This window comes from Lathyrus oleraceus, chromosome 5 (genome assembly GCF_024323335.1).
Source record: "Lathyrus oleraceus cultivar Zhongwan6 chromosome 5, CAAS_Psat_ZW6_1.0, whole genome shotgun sequence".
NCBI lineage: Eukaryota > Viridiplantae > Streptophyta > Magnoliopsida > Fabales > Fabaceae > Lathyrus > Lathyrus oleraceus.
In genome coordinates this window covers 506,026,635-506,050,364 of record NC_066583.1, presented here as the reverse complement: position 1 = coordinate 506,050,364, position 23,730 = coordinate 506,026,635, and the positions used below count along the sequence as shown (strand labels likewise).

General features: G+C 34.9%; 1 protein-coding gene across 5 annotated transcripts; it reads right to left on the bottom strand.

The window, feature by feature from the left end:
* Positions 1-14,423: 14,423 nt before the first annotated feature.
* Positions 14,424-21,379, bottom strand: LOC127085831 (protein LONG AFTER FAR-RED 3). Of its 5 annotated transcripts, none has more exons than XM_051026379.1 (15): positions 21,189-21,379; positions 20,938-21,104; positions 19,721-19,822; positions 19,458-19,521; positions 18,954-19,060; positions 18,749-18,872; positions 18,424-18,618; positions 18,229-18,314; positions 17,879-17,986; positions 17,366-17,461; positions 17,181-17,279; positions 16,425-16,499; positions 16,146-16,277; positions 14,912-15,027; positions 14,424-14,785 (listed from the first exon to the last, which is right to left on the bottom strand). In XM_051026379.1, exons 1-15 carry the CDS (start codon positions 21,307-21,309, stop codon positions 14,611-14,613), a joined length of 1,767 nt encoding a protein of 588 aa, XP_050882336.1. In that variant the 5' UTR covers positions 21,310-21,379; the 3' UTR covers positions 14,424-14,610. The 5 variants fall into 5 exon arrangements, with proteins under 5 accessions (XP_050882336.1, XP_050882335.1, XP_050882337.1 ...); XM_051026378.1 differs by having other exon boundaries at positions 19,458-19,530; positions 21,189-21,376; XM_051026380.1 differs by lacking the exon at positions 17,879-17,986 and having other exon boundaries at positions 19,458-19,530; positions 21,189-21,378.
* Between the last annotated feature and the right edge of the window lie 2,351 nt (positions 21,380-23,730).

Genomic DNA, 23,730 nt, shown 5'->3' with positions numbered 1-23,730 from the left:
CTTGAGCATATTTCTTGCCATGTTCAATATAATTCTATTATTTATTTTAGAAATGCCATTGTGTTGATGTGTTTAAGGTGATATGATCTCATGTTAAATTCCTTCTTTTTGACTGAATTTTGCAAATTCATCCATCGGTTTTGAATATTTTGATGTCACATTCAGCTTGTTTTTCAACTAACGACTTCGATCTTTTGAAATTTGTGAATACTTCATTTTTATTATCCATCAATTAAATCCATGTATATATAGTGTATTCATATATGAAGGAGACAATTTATGAAAAAGTCACATAACAAGCTCTGAAAGCCAAATAATGGAAATTTGTGAATCCGATAGTTTGCTTAACTCTCCCTGAATTTTTTAATTCTCTCAAGTACTATCATTATTCCACTTCTTTTTTTCATTTTTCTTTCCCTTTATTGATCTTTGAAGAATCTTATATGATCCTCTATAAAAACTTTGCTCTTAAAGCTTGTTAGGTGACTTTCTCATAAATTCTCTACTTTAGCCTTAACTCATGAGCCTTCAATGATGCTTGAACTTCCTCAAACTTCATCTCAATTAGGTCATTTAATTCTTAAATTTCCCTGACTATATGATCAAGTTTTGTAGTTAGAGCTCTCAATACCTTCTCAACTTTCTGCAGTTCTGTTATCTTCTCACTATAAGACTTCATTTAATTGGTCGACACCACCAATGTTGAGAAAAATTATTCAATTATTTCGCCCTCATTATTTTGTGTGTTCTCATATTGTTTCCTCAAAGATTGAAAATTGACCTTCTTAACCTTCTCATCACCTCGAAACAGCTTCTGGAGTGTATCTCACACACCCTTAGTCGTTTCTTCTTCAATTATCTTCTTAAAGATGTTTAAATCCACAGATTGATGTATCAAGAATAATCATTTCTCAATGTTCTTACTCAAATCGCAATGAGTAGTCTTCTGCATTTTTCCTTCATTGGTTTCCATTGCTAAGAAGCCATCATTCACGATTCCTAGCACATCTTAAAATCTAAACATGGCCTTCATTTGTGTGCACCATTTATCACATTGTTCTCCATTGAACACTATATTTATTGGGAACTGATTTGAGGTTGTGCTTCCATTCTCCATTGGTGAAAGTTGTGGATCAAATATTTGCTCATGATACCAATTTTTTGGAATTTCTTAATTTACAAGTTAACGAAATTGAGAGAAAAAGTAATGAATTAAATGCATGCAAGGTGAATGTGTGTGTGTGTGTGTGTGTGTGTGTATGAGAGAGAGAGAGAGAGAGAGAGAGTTGAATTAATGATATTATGAAGGCTCAGTGCATTCTTTGGTCCCTTAACTTAATTTCAGGTTTCACTTTAGTCCATTATTTAATAAATGTTCGTTATAAGCCCCTTAAATGTCATTTTCTTATTCACTTTAGTCATGTCTGTTAAATGTTTTCAAATTCCATGAACTTGTGTGTGCATAGCACTCCGGCAGACATTATGTTTGATGACATAGAATTGTTTTATTTCTTATTTATTTAAAATGTAAAACTTAAAAACTCCAACTGGCTTTGTTTATTTATTTTAAAGTCGATAAAAAAATCTCATTCACAAAAAAAATCTCCCAATTTAAATCCATTGCATTTGTTTTAAAAAGAAACTCTCAGAAGCATGTTTTCTCTTCTTGCCCTCAAACCCTATCATCTCCGCCCCTTTCTCTATCCTATCTCCGGCCACCACCACTTCCAATTAAAAAACCAAAGCAGTACTCCTCATCATATGACCTTCCTAACGAATCGTCTCGATTTCTGTTACAAAAAAAATCACCGTAGGCCATCCTATCGTCATCTCCGACCTTGCGATTTCAAACGAAGAAAATTGACCATTTCAGAGTCTCTTTGAACGTAAGATCTTCAAGGAACCAAACTGATTAGGATTTGAGTTCCTTTTCTTCATATTCTTCCACCTCCACCACTGACCACCACACCGGATTCGCTCAGGCACCTGCGAGTTTCATCCCTTCCTAGAGTGAGTGTCTTATGTTTTCAAATTTCAGGTTTTGTGCTATGTTGTTGAAAAGAATCATGTTGTCTTAAAACCCTAATTCCTTTTTTTTCAAATTATGACTTTTCTTTTTAGATAATATATTAAATAAGCAATTAGTATGTGTTATACCCCAAGATTCACCCTACCCTTCACAAAGTTCATCTAGGTCACTAACCTTAGTCATATGCATATCTTCATATCATTCATTTCACCTGCATACTCATTGGTCCAATACAAGAGGACATATATCATGTATTCAAAGCTTTGTGCTTGCATTTAGTGGGAGCTAAGGTTTCTCTGCAACTAAAGGTGGCTCAATCAATCAAACCCTAATTGGAGGTAGCTTTTGAGGCTTGTGTATGTTCTTATCATTGGTGATTCAACTTTGGCTAAATGGTGAAGCAAAACCCTAATCTTGGGATCCTCATTTCATCATGGTGTCCCCAAGCCCTAATTATGGCTGTCACTCCTTGGGTGTGCCCCTAACCCCATTTCATTGGCCCATCATCATTCCATGGTGTATATGTTTCACTTGCTTGGCAAAGATCCGGTCAAGGCCCACTTATTCATGTGTTTTCTTTGGTGTGATTGGCATTCATCTCATGGCCTCACATATTCATCTCTTGCTTGTCTATGTTCATTGGATCAAGCCCATTTCCATGGCATCACAATTTCCACTTGATTCAATCCATTTCTAGCACTTCATGTGATCATTTCTTAACTCCTAGTCCAAGTTCATGTCTTGCATAGGCCTATTTCGTATGGCCATTGCAAGTGCCTAGTCTATGTGTTACTATTTCATATGGTCATTGTATTTCAAATCCATCTATTGCCATTGTCATGCCATTGTTGCTTGGTCCATGAATCTTTGTTTAAGTCATATTTCATGATACATCTAGGGTTTTGCTAAAGCTTTATTTCATGATTGGTATTGTCTATCCAAGTCATTATCCATTGGTCCATGCTAAGGCCTAAGTTGATCTATGCTTTTTGCCATCCATCATTCTCATTGGTTTGGTTTTGGTACACCCATAATTCATGTCTTTGGGATTCATGCTAATGTTTCATTCAACTTATATCCTTGATTATCATCCATGTTCTTTCATTCAATGTCATTTCAATCTTGTTCATTTTAATTCATTTCAAGTATGTTCATACCATGGTTCATGATTCAAATTCATCAATTCATTTCAAGAATCATATTCATTAAAAATTCAATACAAGTCATTCATTCCATATCAATTCATTCACTCATAAAATTCAAAATCCATTTCAAAGCATGAGAATGTCCAAAATATGAAAAAATTACAAAAAAAATGGAAATGTTGACTTTGGTCAACAATTGACTTTTTTGTCAACTTTGACCAAAGTTAACCTAATCCTAGAAAACCCTAAAATCCCAAATCCTTATCCTAATCTTGACCTTTATCTCCCATATCCCGTTTTTTGATCTTGGATTGGCCAATTAGGCATGATGCTTCATAATCCACCTTTGTTGTCATGAAATCTTGTTTGTCCACTACATGGTACCATGACATGCATATGCTGCAAAAGAAAACCATGAAGCCACACACAACATGTATAAAGTCAGCAATGCACAAGATATACACATCATGCAAATTACCTAAGTCAGACTTCACACCACTACACACAAGCCATGAGTTATGGCATGATGCTTAAACCAAGTTAAGACCATTCCATGACCTATGCAATTAAGCCTACTGCACACAACCTGCAAGGCATACATGAGCAATGTGATACATATTCTGCAGCAACCAAGGTCAGAACCAGGCTATCATCTACAAGCCAAAAAGCTTGTTGCAGAATGCATACAACACAAGACTACCATTCTGAACCACTTTATAAAACCATGAGTAGAACATGAGGCAAGTCAGAATTGAAGCATTGCTAACAAAGCACCATATGCAGACTCAAAGTCAGGATGCAATGCCATAAACTGCAACACACAAATTCTGTCATGAAAAATGCCAAACCCTGCAAAAAGAGGCCAGTGCAAAATCAGAATCCATAGCAGACCATACATTAACAAGTATGAACCAAGAAAAACATCATGCATAAATCAGTTTATAAAAAAACATCAAAGATCAAGCTAACACAATTGAAGTTCCTTCCTGTGCGGTGGCCCATAGCGGTTTCTGCCTGAGAACATTGCCGGAATGACTTTTGGAAGGACGCGCATTTTTAATTTCAATTTAAAATTCTAGTTGACTTTGCCATGTGATTCACGTGCTTAATGCATTGCTGAAGCCACATGTTCTCAATTGTTTTCTTTGCTTCTTTTGGGCCTCTATTGATGGACCTAACATGGATCTCCTTGCCATCATCCCCGAGTACTCACTACACCCCTACCTAAGGCTGATTCAATGGGCCTTCTGCCCATAAGCCCACGTACAGTATTGCTTCCCAGCATCCCCATTTCTAATTCTGAACCCCCTAGCCCTTTATTTATTTGATTGTTTTTTCATTTATTTTCCCAATATTAATTCTTGATGTTGATTTTTAATTGTTGTTTTGTTAGCATGTTTAGAAATAATAAAATGTATTAATTGTTAGTTTAGTTTAGATTTAGAAATTAATATTGTTTAAGGATTTTAATTGTTTTGATTAAATCACATGGAAAATCCCAAAAAAAAAAATATTGATTAACCATGGGATTTTTGGTTTGTGCGATCACTAATATTTTGCCGTGTTAATTCAATTAATATGTCATGTTAGAAATAAATAATTGATTTAGTTTCACGTGTCATGTTCATGTATTGTGTGACTTTAATTTCAATTTAATTGTTCATTCTTGATTGTGGTTATTAGATCCAAATTGAAAATTTATATGATGTGCTAGCATGTCCATTATTCTCACCACGATCATTACATCATTTCATTCATTTGCGTTAGCACTTTAATTTCCATTTAGTTCATATTGTTTTCTAACCACATTTGTTGTTTTGTGTTGACATGTGAATGTAAGATTCAAACCAACCAAGTTACCCATTTTATTTTTATCTATTCAATTAGTTTGTATTGTTTGAAGTGTCATGCCACTTGTATGGTTTAGGCATGGAATATGGTTTGTAATCTTGTCTAATCTTCTTTCCATTTCCATTTATGTCGTAATTGCTTACACCCCCCTGTGGTGGGTCAAATGTTCCCCCACCCCAAGATCATGTAATAACTTAGATTTATTGCTTTAGCTAATTTATCATACATGCTAATTAAAAAGATAAAAAATAAAGCATTTCAAAAGAAACAAAAGGTACTTGATCCAACGTCAAGTTGTTTTCCAATTAAAATTCACACCATTGCAACGCGAATACTTGATCCAATATCAAGTATTTTCCATCCACTCCATGATCCATTCTATCATGTCTTCTCCATTCACTTCTCAATCTCATTATATCATCTCTTCTCCATTCTCTTTTCCAATCCCATTATTGTTGGTGCAAAGGTAGAATATATGATGAATGGAAATATTCTTATTCAGAGAATGACGGCTACAAACAGGATTAAAAGTTACAATGATTGACACCCTATTTATAAGCTAAAAACTAGGGTTACTACAATAGGATAAAATACTAAAATACCCTCTAACAAACTTAGGGGCTAAGAAAATAATACAATTTAAATATGAATTAAATCTAATACCATCCCTTAATTCATATTCCATCAAAACTTGTAACACCAATTCCATCCCTTAATCTGAGAAATTGATCAGTCTTGATAGCTTTCGTCAGAACATCTGCCAACTGCTTCTGAGTGCTACAGTGTACAACTTCTAACACTCCCCTCTGAACTTGATGTCTCAGAAAATGATACTTGGTCTCAATGTGCTTGCTTCTCCCATGCAACACTGGGTTTCTGGCAAGATTGATTGCAGACTTGTTGTCAATCATCAGCTTCAGAGGTTTGTTTACTTTAATCTTCAGATCCTGCAATAGATTCAGAATCCACACAGCTTGGCATGCAGTAACAGCACCTGCAATGTATTCAGCTTCACAAGTTGACAACGCCACAACAGGTTGCTTCTTGGAACACCAAGAAATAGGACCTCCCAGAAATTTGAATAAGTACCCAGACGTACTTCTTCTGTCAACTCTGTCTCCACACCAATCAGAATCTGAATAACTCAGAAGTTCTGACTCATCCTTTCTTCCAGAGGGAAATAATACTCCATACTTCAGAGTTCCCTTGATATACCTCAGAATCCTGACTGCAGCTTGGTAATGGGACCACTTAGGTTTACTCATGAACCTACTAACCATCCCAACTGAATAGCAAATATCAGGTCTGGTATTGCACAAATACCTCAGAGAACCAACCAACTGTTTGAAGGTTGTAGCGTCCACATCCTTTCCATCAGAGTCAGAATCCAGTTTCTGATTTGTATCGGAAGGTGTGACAGCAATCTTACAATTCTTCAGATTAAATTTCTTCAGAAGTTCTAATTCATACTTGAGCTGATGCAAAATAATACCTTTCTCAGAGTATCTGAACTCCATCCCTAGAAAGTATGTCATTTTGCCTAGATCAGTCATTTCGAATTCATTCATCAGAACTTTCTTGAACTTGGCTATCTCTTGTTCAGAACTTCCAGTCAGCAGTATATCATCAACATATAAACATACCAGAGTCATATTTCCTTCAGAAGTATGCTGAACATAGACACCGTACTCCATCTCACATTTTTGAAAACCTTGCTTCTTGAAAAATGAATCAATCTTCTGATTCCAAGCTCTGGGCGCTTGTTTCAATCCATATAGAGCTTTGTATAATCTGTACACCATCCCTTCCTGATTCTTTTTCACAAATCCAGGAGGTTGTGACACGTAAACTTCTTCTTCTAATGGACCGTTCAGAAATGCAGATTTTACATCTAAATGCATCAGAGGCCAATTCCTGTTAGCAGCTATTGCAATCACCATTCTGATTGTTTCATGTCTTGCTACAGGTGCAAACACTTCAGAGTAATCCAGCCCAGGTTTCTGTAGAAATCCTCTGGCTACCAACCTTGCTTTATGTTTGCCAATTGAACCATCTGGCTTTAACTTCTGCTTGAAAACCCATCTGACGCTGATGGCTTTCTTGTCTTTTGGAAGTTCTGTCAGCTTCCAAGTCTTGTTTCTCTCTATAGCATCAAGTTCTTCTTTCATGGCCTTCAGCCAGAGCTTCTGCTTAAGAGCCTCTTCTGTACTTATGGGTTCAGAGTCTACTAACATGGCACACTGAATAACTTCTCCTTCAGAGTCTACTTCAGTGTCTTGCAACATGTCAAATTCTGCATATCTTCTGGGGATGTTTCTGATTCTTTGTGGTCTCTGAACTTGTTCAGAGTCTTGAGCTTCAGAGTTTCTAGCTTCAGATGGTTGACTTCCTTCAGAGCTTTGATCATCTTCAGGGTCTGGCATATTTCCAGAGTCTAAATTACCACCAGAATCTGGATTACCATCAGAGTCTGGGTCATCAGAGTCTGGATCATCAGAGTCACCTTCATCTTCTAAGTTTTCGCCAGAGTCAGAATCACTATCAGAATCAGAATCAACGTCAGAGTTTACTCCAACTTCAGAAATTCTTAACTCTGACCTTTCTTCAGAAGTTCTAACATCAGAATCAGATTGAGACTTATCCCAATTCCAAACTTCTGATTCCTTCACAATCACATCTCTGCTGAATTCAATTTTATTGGTTTATGGACAATAGAGCTTATATGCACCTGTACTGTGGTACCCTATCAGAATCATCACTTTGCTTCTATCATCCAACTTTTGTCTTCTGGCTTCTGGAACATGTTTATAGCAAACAGAACCAAACACTTTCAGATGACTAACACTTTGCTTATCTCCAGTCCACTTCTGTATTGGAACTATTTCCTTCAACTTCTTCGTAGGACATCGGTTGAGTACATACGTTGCGGTGGCAACAACTTCTCCCCAGAGCTTCTGAGGAAGCTTCTTCTCCTTTAGCATGCTTCTCACCATATCAAGCAAAGTGCGGTTTCTTCTTTCAGCAAGACCATTGTGTTGAGGGGTATAAGGAGCAGTAACCTCATGCTCAATTCCATTCTCCTCACAGAACTTCTAGAACTCTTTGGAGTTATACTCACCTCCACCGTCAGTTCTAAGAATCTTCAGCTTCTGACCACTCTGATTCTCAGCCTTCATTCTGAACTTCTTGAATTCATCAAACACCTCGTGTTTGAACTTAATAAGGGATACCCATGTCATTCTTGTGAATTCATCAACAAATAACACAAAGTATTTATTCCCTCCAATCGATGCTACTGGAAATGGACCACACACATCAGAATGTACAACTCCCAAGGCATGTTTTGCTCTTGGAGCAGTTTCTGACGCAAATGGCAATCGTGGTTGTTTTCCTTCCATGCAAACTTTGCATGACTTTTCAGGCTTCTTAGTTGCAGGAATTCCATGTACCAACTTCTTTGAATTCAGATGTTTTAAGCTTCTGAAATTCAAATGACCAAATCTTCTGTGCCACAGCTCACTCTCCTTCTCAGCACTTGTTGCACTAAGACATTCTGAGTCTGTAGTTCTGACATTCACCTTGAATGTTCTATTCCTTCCCTGTTCTGACTCCATAATCAGCTTCTGATTACAGTCGTACAGCTTCAGAAGATTGTCCTTCATGGTAACTGAGAAACCTTTCTCAATTAATTGTCCCACACTCATCAGATTACTTCTGATGCCAGGTACATACCACACGTTCTGAATCAATGCTGTTTTCCCACTGTTCAGAGTCACTCTGACATTTCCCATACCTTCTGCATTAAGATATTTGTCATCAGCACATCTGATCTTTGTCCTCTTTTCAGAGTCAAAGTCAACCAGCCATTTCTTGTTTCCAGTAAGATGATTTGAACAGCCAGTGTCCATATACCACCAGTCTATCAGATCCATATCAACAGATTCAGAGGCCATCAATAGCACAGATTCGTCATCAGAACTTCTGGCTATATTTGCTTCTTCTGATTTTCTCTCCTTGTTTGACCAACAGTCTCTAGCAAAGTGACCAAACTTCTTACAGCAGTAACATTGGATTTTCTTCTTGTCATACTTCTCTTTTCCCTTCTGAGCATTCTTTTGTCTATCAGAGGTTGAGCTTTCTGACTTCTGACCACCATCAGATCTTCTCCTGGCTTCTGACTGCTTCTGATACCTCCTATCAGAAGTTGCTTTCAGAGCCTGCTGCTCTACTTCCCTTTCAGAAGTTCTCTCAGTCAAACGCAATTCTTGCGCTTCTAGACTGCTCTGCAGCTCTTCAATTCTCATGGTGCTCAGATCTTTAGAATGTTCTATTGCTACCACAATGTAATCAAATTGAGAGGTAAGGGATCTCAATACCTTCTCCATGATTGTTTCTTCAGAAAGAGTTTCTCCACACGCTTTCATCTCATTAGTGATCAGAATCACTCTGGAGATGTATTCAGAAACTTTCTCATTATTCTTCATGTTGAGATTCTCATATTGCTTTCTCAAGGACTGAAGCTTCACCTTCTTCACTGATGTGTCACCACCATAACATCTAACCAGTGTGTCCCACGCAGCCTTTGCTGTCGTTGAATCTGCAATCTTCTCAAACACATTTACATCAACACATTGATGAATGAAGAACAATGCTTTCTGATCCTTCTTCCTTACTTCCTTCTGCGCGTTTTTCTGTTCATCCGTCGCATCTGCTGCTACCGGAACATAACCATCAGTGACAAGATCTAGAACATCTTGAGCACCGAACAGTACACGCATTTGGATCATCCAACGATTCCAGTTTTTACCGTCAAATACTGGAAGTTTGGTGTTCATGTTGCCGTTTCCGTTCATCTTTCTACCTTGCACAGTACACTCAGATTTCTCACACAGTGTTTCCCAACCCACAGAATTAAAAATTCTGATCAGATTTTGTTCAAGATTCAACACGAATCTAAGAATCAAAATCAAACACACAAGACCTCACGTTCACTCGTGTTTCCCGTGTTTCCCAATGAATCCGAACCGGAGCTCTAGATACCAATTGTTGGTGCAAAGGTAGAATATATGATGAATGGAAATATTCTTATTCAGAGAATGACGGCTACAAACAGGATTAAAAGTTACAATGATTGACACCCTATTTATAAGCTAAAAACTAGGGTTACTACAATAGGATAAAATACTAAAATACCCTCTAACAAACTTAGGGGCTAAGAAAATAATACAATTTAAATATGAATTAAATCTAATAATTATCTCTCCTCCATTCTTCATACACATTTTTTTCATAATAAACTCAAACACTTGATCCAACATCAAGTGTCTTTTTCAAAACATTTTCATAACAATCTGGAATGCAAAAATGGGTTGCACGTGCTTGTACACAACATTCAAGTACTTGGATTGTCGATCGTACCTAGCTTGAGGATCCGACACTTGACTTCCCCCTTAAAACATCTAATGATTCAAACAAGTTAGATCTAGGTGCTATGAGAGAGAAAAAAGGTAGTTAGGAATGCATTGTCCTCTCGACTTCCAAGTATTCTGATTGTTGACCGTACTTAGTCAAGGGTCAGATACTTGTCTCCCTCTATGTTTCAATTATTAGACTTGTCAAACTCTTTTCACAATTTAAATCTCTTTTTTGGATGAAAAAGAGTGGTTAGGATAACATTATTCTCTCAACTCCCGAGTTTTTGGACTGTTGATTGTATCTAGCCAAGGGTCTGATGCTTGTCTCCGCACATAAAATCAACCCCAATAAATCAAATCATCTTTTGCCTCAGTGCATACTCTTCAAAACCTTTCAATAAGGATGTGTTACTTCCGTTTTACCGTGAACGACGCTTAAGTCTCCATGTGTGAACAAGTAATGTTTAACTGCTAGAGTGTGATCCAAGCGACCCACTTTACTGCAAACAAGCAAATACTTCTCGCTCCCATGAAAGAGTATACAAGCAAGTGAACAGTAGCATGCGAACGTCAATACTGTTCAGTAAAAACAACCAAACAAATGTTTCGTTTGTGAGCCGAACTATGGAGCTCTGACTTCCTTATTGCACGTATGAGGATACGTAGGCACAAGAGTCCAAATCCTTGGCGAGCACACTAGATTAAAACTTATTTTCTCTCCCCATCTCATTCTCGATAGCAAGCAACATACAGATAAATAACACTCATACGCATTGATACAAGCAAGTGGTTTCCATAGAGTATCATGAATGTGAGGGGTGTTAATATCTTTTCCTTACATAACCGACTTTCGAATCCGCTCTTGGTTGCGAGACTATTCTTTCAGTTGTGATTTTATCGCTATTTTTTATTTTTTTAGAATAAATAAAATCAGATGGCAACTTTGTATTTTTCGCGGCGCGAGAGTATGTTATAACCACCTATGATTGAGCATTATTATTTGTTTAAGTTTTCTGACACCTTTTTTGTGTTGGTTGGTTGTAGATGTTTAGAGCACTCTGTAATGCATATGGTTGGCGATATTCCTACCTTGGTTTAGTGAAAATATTTTTCTACACCAAATCAAAGTTTCCACCCTTAGTATTTTTCTACACCAAACCAAGTTATTTTTCTCTTCCTTGGTTTACTCTGTAATAAAATATTGAAGAAAGTGTCGTTTCTACATATGACGAGCAATTGATTGCTCAACTCCATTTAGAAATGGGAAACATATAGGCACGTATGAGCGCATGTAAGCATACTTTGTCTTTGTCCCTAACTATGTGAAACAAGCTAGTTAGATTTATGCAACTCAGTACTGTTCAACAACAAACATTTTGGTTTACTCTGTAATAAAATAAATGAATGAAACTCGTTGTTTAAATAATCTAAATATGCATGGTTTCATCCTAATAAAACATTTTGTATCAACATTGTTTGATATTGAAGTAGCAGACCTTTTTCTTCCTTCTTTGTTGGATAATATGAATTATGAATTTGCAATTACAAAGAGAGAAAAAGGATACTGCACTGAGATAGTAAATTATTTTTACATTATCAATTAATGACAATTGTGTATTTTGTTAACTCAGTCTGTAAATTTTAAATTATTTATATGATTTACAATTTTAAAATATTTTGGTTAGATATGTATGTAATATTATTTTACAACCGTTTTTTACAGTCAATTAAAATCTTATCACTTCAATCATCTTTGAGATTTTGCATCCAATAACTGTTTTCTATGAGTTCAACTTTGGAGAGATAGAAGTGAAGCAACGTACTTTCTGAGTCCACAATGAGTGAGTAAATTAACTATTTCACATATATTATGAAAAATAAATAAATGAAAGAGAGAATGATATTTTTATTAAAATACTTTTTTATGTATTGGGAATGATGAAAACAAAATTAATTAGAGGGTAAAATTAAAATATATATCTTAAAAATTGAAATTGATCACTCATTTTGGGACACTTTTTTATTTTAAATGGATTCCTTATTGTAGGACGGACGGAGTATATGATGTTCAACTTTTGCATTGAAATTTTAGAAAGAAATGTATAGATTGAATCCACTTTATTTTATCATGTATGATCTCAGCACATGTCAGTGATTTATAAATTCTTCATTTTTTCTTTATTTGAATTTAGGAAATCCTTGCACTTTAGGCTAGGGCTAATGATTTTAGAAGAAACGTGGATGGTTTCGGTGAAGGGCTTTTGAAGAGATGCTACCGGTTTTATTGAAGAGATATTATTGTAATGATTTTCGAATTGTTTGTGTTTTACGGTGATTTTATTGTATGTGTACATTTGATTTCGCATGAGAAGAATGATATATATATATATATATATATATATATATATATATATATATATATATATATATATATATATATATATATATATATATATATATATATATATATATATATATATATATATATATATTGTAAGGTTTTTAATCTCCGAAAATAAAATTCCTACCGTTTAAATAAAATAATATTCTTTTAATATATATGCTTACGCAGACTCAGTTTATTAACAAATATCTTTTTGTCATACAATGTAAGCGAAACTAACGTTTTTTTTAAATTTAGATTTAAATGGATTTTTGGTCCTTATAATTTGGGTGTTTTAAATAATTGATCTCCTTATTACAAAATCTGCGATTTTAATCTCTTAATTTAATGGTCTAAACCCTATACTTTTGCAGACGTGACATTGATGATTGAAATAAAAAAAAATTAATTAGGTGACAAGGATGATTAGGATAATTATTGATTAATATATTTTTATTTGAATTAATATTTAATAAGTTGAATTAATATATTTTTAAACTAATAATTAATTAAAAAATTTAAAATTATAGTCTTTGTGTTTAAACCTATTCCTTTATCACCAAAACCCAACATACATATTACATTCTTACTTGTGTCTATTAGCTTTATAAACATTCAAATTATTTCTAAACAAAACAATGCAAGACTATATTCTAACCATTTTGTGTTTATCTTATGTTTCCAATATTCTTGTTCCTCCCTTACAATGTTCTCCTTCTACTTCAATTTCCTTCATTTCTTCTACACCAGAAGAACATGTTCAAAAACTATATACCTTAAAGTATGTTGTTGTCTTTCTACATGACAGACAATAAGAATAGTGTGAGGGAGATGACTGAAATTAGATTGAAAAGAAAGAAGATTGCAGGTGTCATTAAAGTCTCACAATTGGATTTTTAATAAATATACTTAGTGTTTTTATATCTCATTAATACTACTATTAACAAACTTGAATACTGGATTAATGTTAAAATGAAACAGGCTCAAGGTCCAAAATACTTTTAATAATTTTAATTAATTAATTTCTAAAAAAGCTTAATTAAATTATTAATTAATTAGATAAAATAATATTAAATAATAAATTATCCTAATCATAATTAAAAAATAAATTATCCTAATCAACGATTTCACGTAATTAAAAATAATTTTTAAATCCAAATCATCACTGTGACATATACAAAAGTGGAGGGGACCATAAAAATCCAAAGACTATCAAAATTAAGGATCAAAATAGCTGATTTTTAATATGGAGACCAATTGTTCAAAACGTCCAAACTAGGGGACCAAAAATGTATTTAAGCCTTAACGTTTATTAGATAAACAATTAAAATGAAATCTAAAATTAATGTTTATTAGATAATCAATTAAAGTGAAATATAAAATTAAATTAAAAGATGGTTTAGTAAATTTACCCTAATCATTCTTGTAGTGTTTTAACTCCATTTTCGAAATGTTGAAATCTCCCGCATGTTGCCGGGAAGTGATGGTATTGTTGAGACTTGATTTTTGTAGGTTCGTATTTATTTAATGATGCATTTGTCATGAACAAACTAATGTTTTTATAGAAACTACAATAACTTTTTAATTACTCTGTGTTCTGATTAAGGTTGAAATCTCCTTCATTCTACCTAGAATTGACACTTGATAATCCGTAGGTTCAAATTATTTAATGAAACATTTTTATACATTAATGTTCAACCTACAAATCGAACCCGGACGGCCCGAAATAATGTTCAATTTGCGGTTTGGGCCTGAATCCGCACGAATGTTTGTCCTTACGAAGAGTTTTCAAGGATATGCTTTCACTCCAGAAACATATGTTGCCTCTAAAGATGCAGATGCTGTTTCAGCAAAGTCTTTCCATGAATCAGTGGATAGTATGACAAAATCTGCAAGTTTTCCAATCGATAAGGATCCGAGATCATCGTCGATGAAGCTTGCACGTGCAGCAGAAATTGTGTACCTGTCATGGTGAATGTGAGAATCTAACAAACATGCAAGAGTGATGAAGTTTTTACATAGGTACTGAATGAACTAAAGGAAGAACCATATAACATTAGAACAAAATTAATTGCTAAACATTGATTACCCTTTTATTGCTTCTTCTAATGAAATGCACTCTGATGGAATCCATGCATCTTTCCAATTGGGAGGTTTTCTTTTCACTGCTGAATTTATGCCACTCAAGGGATTAATGTCTGCTACCTAGTAAGCAGAAACATAATGATTTGTTAAGTACAACTTCATTATTTCATTTTTCTCCTAGCTCTGTCCCTCCCTCTGCACGCAATTGCAAAGACTAATTCCTTGAATTGAAAAGGACAACAGGACCGTAATGGACGGCAAAACTCTCGCTCAAAAGAATTTAACATTGTTTCGTGCTTGTGCTTAGTTCTGTCACTTTTTATAAGTCTTTACTTTTAGATATTTTGAGCATAGGCTGCAAATGGTTGTATTTATGTTAAACTCAACTCATGGATCTCGCAATCGTTATAATACTCAATGAGCTGCCTTATGAAACAAATCGGAATACAAAATTTATTATGATGAGACATTTTACACCAATTGTTTGCACTATACTTTCTATCGCTTCTTTTAATGGGTGGTGATTGAGTTGGGTGTCCTAACACTCAGCGACCTGCACTGAACGACGCATGTTTCTTAGTTTTTCGCTGATTTCATGGAAAAGTAAGAAGCAAGCTAAAGTCTCTAAATCCTCAAATAAATCAGAGTATTGTGCCATGTCTACTTCAAGTTCAGAAATAATTTAACTTTTGGTATTTTCCCAAATTTGGATTTCCCCAAACTGAACCAACATCTCTCTATGCTGACAATACAAATGTCATTCAAATTGTTGCAAATCCAGTTCTTCATGAGTGTACTATGCTCTATGCATATTGAAGTTGATTTCATTTTATTGTGAAGTCTATGATGAACATGTTATATCCATCTCTCACATCAATACTCATTTTCAAGTTGCAGATATTCTGAATAAAGTTATTTCTCGTCTGCGCAATCAATTTCTTCTAAACAAGTTGACGCTATGACTAGATGCATCAATTTGAGGGGGTGAGAGTCAGAATTTGTTTTGCCTCCTTAATTACATTTATAATTAGTTTGTTCCTAGAATAGGCAACCTACACAAATCAGATACCGATTTGTTTTTCATTGATTATAGTTATTTGTTTGTAATTACTTGTATAAATTGAAACATTCATATATACAAGGAATAACAAAGAGAAAGGCATCAAGTCCCAATTCATGACAGATGTATAATAATATAAGGCAAGGTACAAGTGCACTAGTAATTCAAAAATACTTACTGGCCAATCAGAACCAAGTGCAACTAGTGCATTGGATTCTAACAGTGACTTGAATAAATATGATTCCTTTACAGCCCTTTCATTGCCAAGCTTTTTAGCAACAGAGTCAGCATCATCCAATAAGTGATCTGGCTGTTGATGTTGATGATGAATAGAAACGAAACTATTACAAATTTTGTCCATATCAACAAGTTCATATCATGTTACTTTCAGGCTAGGGTAATAAACAGCGAAATGGAAAAAAAATGAAAACTACATGATAATGGTGATAAAAGAAACCTGCACAGAAGCAGCAACCCCTTCTTTGCCAAATCTTGTTGGACTACCAGGTGCCAAGTGCTGAGCATGTTCAATCTGAAAGCAGAGTTTCAGTTGTTCTAAATGATTATAGTAAAACAAATACTCCCGCCGTAGAATGAGATGATAAATATATAAGAGTGCAATAACTATGAAATCCAAACTCCGACACGGACATTAGGACGCAATGGCACTGACACCGCTATATATATATATATATATATATATATATATATATATATATATAATAGTATTTGAGCTTCATTTATCGATCTATTATTGAAAGAGTTGAAATATTCTAATCAAGATTAATATCTTTAATTCTTCAATGATTACATTGCTTCAATACATGTTTTAACATTTTAGATGTGTGTGAAGTTTGTTCAAAAAATGTATAAGATGCGTTGAAGCAAAGAAATAAAATTTTTGTTTTGAAACACTTGTCTGAATTGTCCGACACTTGTCTGACTTTTCCGACATTTATATGACCTTTCAGACACATGTCATAAGAGTGTCAGACACCGACGCGTGTCGGACACTGCGACGCGCCTACTTTTGGGGTCCTTGCTTCATAGTTAATAATAGGGAAGGAAAATAATTTAATCAAAAGTAGCAAAATTGATTGGTTTTCTTGATATATATAAATAGCCTTAAAACAAAAACTAAATAGCCTTAAAACAAAAACTAAATAGCCTTAAAACAAAAACTAAATAGCCTTAAAAAATAAAAAAGAGATACCCTGAATCTTCGATCTCTCATTCCATTTTTAGAAGCAACTGAGCTATGTAAATCCAAGATCAAATCATTTGCCTTGTCCCCTATAGCATGAATTGCAATCTGAAATAAATCAAAAGGAACAAACATAGTAACTACAATTTTATCTTAGTCCATCACATGTTTATTGTAGCAGTAGAATAAAGCACCTGAAGACCAGATAAATCTGACTCCAAAGTCATGTTGAGAAGAGCATCAAGGTCTGCCAGTTGTAAACCATAGTTGTCGGGCTCATCTTGATAAGGCTACAAAATTTGAAATACAAATGTAATAATCACTTCATAAGTAACTACATGATGTAATGTACATGGTTAAACTAGGTGTTGAATTTGTTTCTTTAAAGGTGGACACGTAACTTGATACGACACGACATGAAAGAGTCTGTAACTATGCTGAGATTTCTGTAAGAGGAAGATCTAAAAAGACTATAAGAGAAGTTATTAAGAATGATCTCAGAATTAACGATTTCGATAGAAGCATGGTCCGGGATAGAATATTATGGCGAAAGTTGATCCATGTAGCCGACCCCACTTAATGGGATAAGGCTTGGTTGTTGTTGTATTTGTTGTATGTCGTATCATATTCATATCGTATAATGTAACATAGCTTCTTAAATCACATGCAGATATTGAATGTGAATTTTTTTTTAAAACTCGTCTCACCTCATAAAACAATGCACTATTGGAACCCAAAGAACCATCAAAAAAAGCTTTGACACCGCCGAAATAAACCCATTGACTTAAGGCACGGCCCATTTTATTAACCAGATCCTAAGTAGGAATAAGAAAAAGCTATTCAGAATTCAGGTACATAAAAATCGGCAAGTAATGGAAATGTCATAATGTATAAATTTCTTGATCAATATTTTTCTTTGTAAGTGACAAGTTTCATTTGCAAAAATGGCAGAAAGATTGCGTAAAAAAGGAGAAATGAAATAAGTTCTAAAAACGAGGCAGAGACTAAAATCGCACTAGAAAAAAAAGCAACTAAAAAAGCATTTGTTTGTTCATACCGCTAACTGTGGCCATGTTTCCATTGGAAAAAACAAACATACTCTAACTTTCATTTTCGACATAGCATTAGTCCACTGATAAACATCTGTACAATTCAGACAAAAAATAAACATTCATCTTAAGCAAAGATTGAGGCTTTATAGGACTGAGTAAACAGTTGGAATAGCATTAGAACTAGAACTAGAACACTAAACCTGTAAAATCCTCCCAAGGAAGATCTGCGGAAACCCCTGGAAAATATCTTCCCATATCAACAACTGTTGTCACACCCTTTGTCAAAGCTAGATTGCTTGCTTTTTGCAATGCTTCCCTCCTGTCATCTATCGAAAGCTCGGGAATTCGGGAGACTACTAACGTCATTGCAGAATCAACCAGCAATCCAGTAGGTTCTGCAGGAAATAAACGACCCAACACAACAGTTAGTGAAAAACTCTTCACACTGTCAATACATATGAATTAAATTCGTCGCAGATTACTTGAAGAAAGCTCCAACCATGCATAAGAATAATAAATTATTACCTCCATCGGCACTCCTCACTATAGTTCCTCCTCTTGGACTCTCGGTTGAGTTTGTAATGCCGGCCAGCCTTAGCGTCACTGAATTAGCCCATCCCATGTGTCCGTCCATTCTCGATAGCCAAACCTGCTTGTATACTTCAACTTAGATTCACCATTCTGTGTATGATGAACATGTTTAAATCGAAGTTAACATAGTATTCCTTACAGGATTATTAGGAGTAATGTCATCAATCCAATAGGCAGCAGGCAAATCTCCTCCCCATTGATCATTGTTCCACCCACCACCCAAAATCCAGGAACCGGGCTTTGTACCTAACATTATTCATGTAAATAAGTATATATATCGCAGATTGTTGGGATAAAAATAAATGGGAATTAGAGTAGTCATAAGTCGTTAGAGAAGTTAGTCTGACAAATATTTGTATAAATAGAAGCGTACGGGGATAGAGATCATTCATTCAGATTTGTAAGCATTGTGAATAGATCAGTGACTCTTTTATAGAAAGGGGAACCCTTAGAGGAGAGGTTTCTGTCATATTCTTTCCTATTATCTCAATAAAAGCTGAGTAAAGCTCTGTTTGGATAAACAACTTAATTCGTCGCCTTGTTTCTTTGCATCAATGGTACATTTAGTTATGATATATCGTAACTTCAGAATCTCAACCGAGTCTCAGAGAAGTAAATAAGCAAGCAAGAGCTCAAGTTTTACTTTCAACTGCTTCTTTGATTCTTCTAATAACTTCTTCCTTCTTATTCACGCCTCTCAGTCCCACCTGCATCATCTGCATCCATGACTATAATTTAAAAGAAAGCAAACTAGACAAGTTCGCAAGGATTCAGGATTTCAATCATTCTAAAACTTTTAAAGTAAAATCTAACATATAAAAGTGCTAAGTTGAGGAGAAAAATTATCAACAAAAAAGAAGAGAAAAACATAGAATCATTCAGAAAATGAGGTTGCGTGTACAACACCTGTAGGCCACCAGAAATGAAATGAACATGTGAATCGATAAATCCAGGAAGCACGACTTTCCCCTCAAGATCAAGCACTTGAGTTCCATAACCTGCCACTTCCTATACAGAGTTTGTTAGAAATCAGAGGGTGCCATAGCTCCAAATCATACTCAAAAGAGAGATAGAAAGTCTATTGATATACATGAAGCTTCATTATATGAAAGCTTAAAGAAGTTATTGAAAACTGATTATGGAACCGGCTAATTCAAAGACGGCAAAACCAGCAACATTTGAACCTCAGTTCAACCAAACTACAACATACCCCGGATTAAACCAACCGACAGACTGGCTACTTCTCAATTCAATCAGTTGAATTAGCCGAAGATTAACCATCTATGATCTAACTACATATTAACAACAGCTACCTAATCCTACCTGGCCACCTAATTCCTACCTAAGGTATGTTTGGATTGGTGGAATGTGATGGAATGGAACGGAGTGGTATATAATCACCTAGGTTTTGTATGGATTGATGGAATCGGATGGAGCGGAGCGGAATGAGATGGAATGTAATGATATTCCATTGTTTAGATCATTTAAAATCGGATAGAGCGGGGTAGAATGAAGTGGTATGGATTTCATTTCATTCCATCACTTACCACCATATTTCTTCCCCTCCATTTTGGGCAGAAAGAACAACTTTCATTGTTCCGTCCTAAAATTTCCAAACAATCTTCGTTCCGCTATGCTCCATTCCACTCTTCTTCATTCCGCTCCATTCATTTCATGATATTCAAACATAGCCGTAAGGTATGTTTGGTCCATTCATTTCATGATATTCAAACATAGCCGTAAGGTATGTTTGGATTGGTGGAATGTGATAGAATGGAACAGAGTGGTATATAATCGAATTTCATTTTTTGAATTTGCAAATAATAAAGATAACAAACAATGATGAAATCCATTTCATCCTATTCCATTCAATTCTTCAATTCCACTAATTTAGGGTGTATGTAGTGGAATCAACTAATTTGTTTTGTTATGTTTCGTTCGGTCAAATTATTAAAAAAATACACAAACAATGAAATTGAATCTCTTCAATTCGGGTCCACTTTCAAAATATTAGTTGAAAAATAACTTCAAGGTCAGTGGAAATAGAAACTTACAATCAAGTTCAAAAAATTCAAATAAAGTTCTTATTTTTCCTGGTAAGAAATAAGAAAAATGAAATGAACCTGAACAAAAGAGTTATTCCCAATACGAAGAACCCTTCCATTAGCCACAGCCATGGAGTGTGCAAATGGGAGAGATTCATCACTTGTGAATATCACCCCATTTCTAATTATCAAATCAGCTTCTAATGGAAGAGGAGACTTTTGAAGATTCTTCCATGGAAGAAAATCTGCAAAACCCAGAAATGGTTTTTGAGTCCATTCATTTGTGCATGCAACATGTTTGTAAAATAGAGAGGTTGTGTTGTGCTTACCTAATGTGGGTTGGAGAAGATGAAGAGAAGCGATTAGTATGGCTAGAAGTAGAGAGATTGAAGCCGAGAGGAGTGTGAGAAAGTTCATTTGGAGAAAGAAAGTTAGAGAAGTCGTTAGCATTTCTCTTTAAAAATACATGACATGGCTTTATGTTATTTTTAATTTATGCTTGTGTGGTAATCTATTGATTTAGTTCTCAACATTTAGAATCTTAACTTGTTTTTATAGACACTAATTTTCGGCCATTAACATTTGTGAACCCTAAGTTTCGAAATTGAGAAGATTGGTTCGTGGTAATAGGAAAAACAAAACTATAACACAAACCTTTAAGACTCATCAATACTCAATGAACACTATAGTCGTTATAATCTAACGTTTCACTAGCGATTCATCCTCAATCTTCACTAGGTTTGATTTTTTTTTATTAAAAACAGAAGTTTCCATTATGCATGTTTATGTCTTACCTATTTATTCCTCGTTAAATTTCTTTAGATTATGTTACAATGCCCTTGAGTGTGTTTGGGATTATGATGTGGATTATTAGTCCTATTTTGAAGTATTTGGTAGTTTAAATGATTTATGGTATCCAACTATAGAGTTTGTGGTTCTATGACCCTATGGACTTCAGTGAGATGGTACTTTTGAAAGATGATTTAGGTACCAATATAGTGCTAAATATTATAATGATGAATGAGAATATGTCTTTATATGTTATCCATTCATTGTAACAATCTGAAATAATTGAAGAGATTTCATTTTCCCTTAAATACAATGTGTTAGGGTCTAATGTAGTTGAGTTGGACAATGAAGCATATTATGTTGTAGAGCCTGATGTAGTGGAATTAGACAAAGAAGACAATTGTGAAGGAGAGAATATTGTTTTGGAAAAGAACATGGAAAAAGACAATCGTGAGAGAGGGGTCACTGTGATGGAAAATGCCATGGAAAAAGACAATTGTGAGATAGGGGTTGTGATGGAAAATGACATGGAAAATACAATTGTAAGTGAGGGACCACTATATTAGAGAAAGACAACTCTGAGGGGGGGGGGGGGGGAGGGGACTGATGTAGTAGAAAAAAGATTAGATTGTAACTCTGATATAAATGTAAGATTATATTGTAACCCTGATATAGATGCGAGACTAGATTATATCAATAATATAGATGAAAGGCTACATTGTAATGATGAAATTAATTATGCTATTGAAGATAGTACTTTGGGAGTTTATTTTGAAAATTCATAGGATAATTTTGATCTTTATGACAACTATGTTGATGAAGAAGCAGTGTTATAGAAGGAAAAAATGGGAAAATAAAGAGAAAAATAAGGGGAAATGAAAAGGGAAAGAAAAAAAGCAAAGAGAAAGGAAAAGGGAAAGTCAATGTTTGAAGACTATCTAAACAACCAAGTACCACTGAATGTAGTACATAAGGGAATGAGAATCTTAATGATGATATGAATGAAGTTAATGAGACAAAGGTAAATTATAGAGGTTTCAATGACATTAAGGAATACAACATAGATGAACTACCAAGTGAGTATGTTAGTGAAGATGAAGACAATATTCCAAAACCTAATTTCCAAACCTTTAATCTTCCTAAAAAATTTGAGGATTACAAGTGGAAATTTGGGACATATTTTGCTTCAAGAGGATATGAGGACGTACATTATACATTCTGGTACGAATTTGAAGTTTAATAAAAATGATAACAAGAGGATAAGAATGATTAGCAAGGCAGTCTGTCCGTGAGAGGATTATTGTCCAAAGATACCGCAACAAGAAACTTGACAGTTGATAATTATAGTGGTATAATTTAAAGGGATCCTCAGGGTGAGGCAAAGGTGTACGCTTCTTCCTAAGTTGCCCTTTTGTTGGTTCGAACGCCCTTTTCTTCGGATAGGGCGCCCATTTAGTGTTTTCACCTATAATGTGTGATTGTGTGCAAAACATGTATTGAGTCAACTGATGTTACGAGAACATGGGATTCAGTTGCATCTACTAGATTTGAGGGAACCAATCACACATTCTTGGAGTGGATGCTACATCTTAGGAAGACTCAGTTCAGCGCTCCAAGAACTATACATACATGTCTATCTTGATACTTGAGAAGAAAACTACAACACAGATAAAATACACACATACAGTAGCTTGTCACCTCATGCGAGCTTGCTCTCAATATTACGACAACCCTAAAAGCCTTTGACAACCCTTACTCACTAGAGTTGTTACGCATTTATACTTTTACCGATTACAATTGGCATCCACCGGGGGCCCCAATAAAACTAACATGGGTCACCATCATAGAATTCAATCGGAATATTATATTTGCGCTCATCCTTTATCATGGTGAACAAAAAGACAGCAACTTCGACCAGCGAGGAATCCGTCAGTGAGGAAAGTTTCATAGCAGAGGTGTGTGTTGTTATGGACGACCTTCATCGCTAGAACAAAACCATGGAGGATATTGTTCTTAATATCCATCAGCGCCAGTAAAAGACAAATATGGTGGATGGGCTAGAAGTATTGGATCCCTAACCTC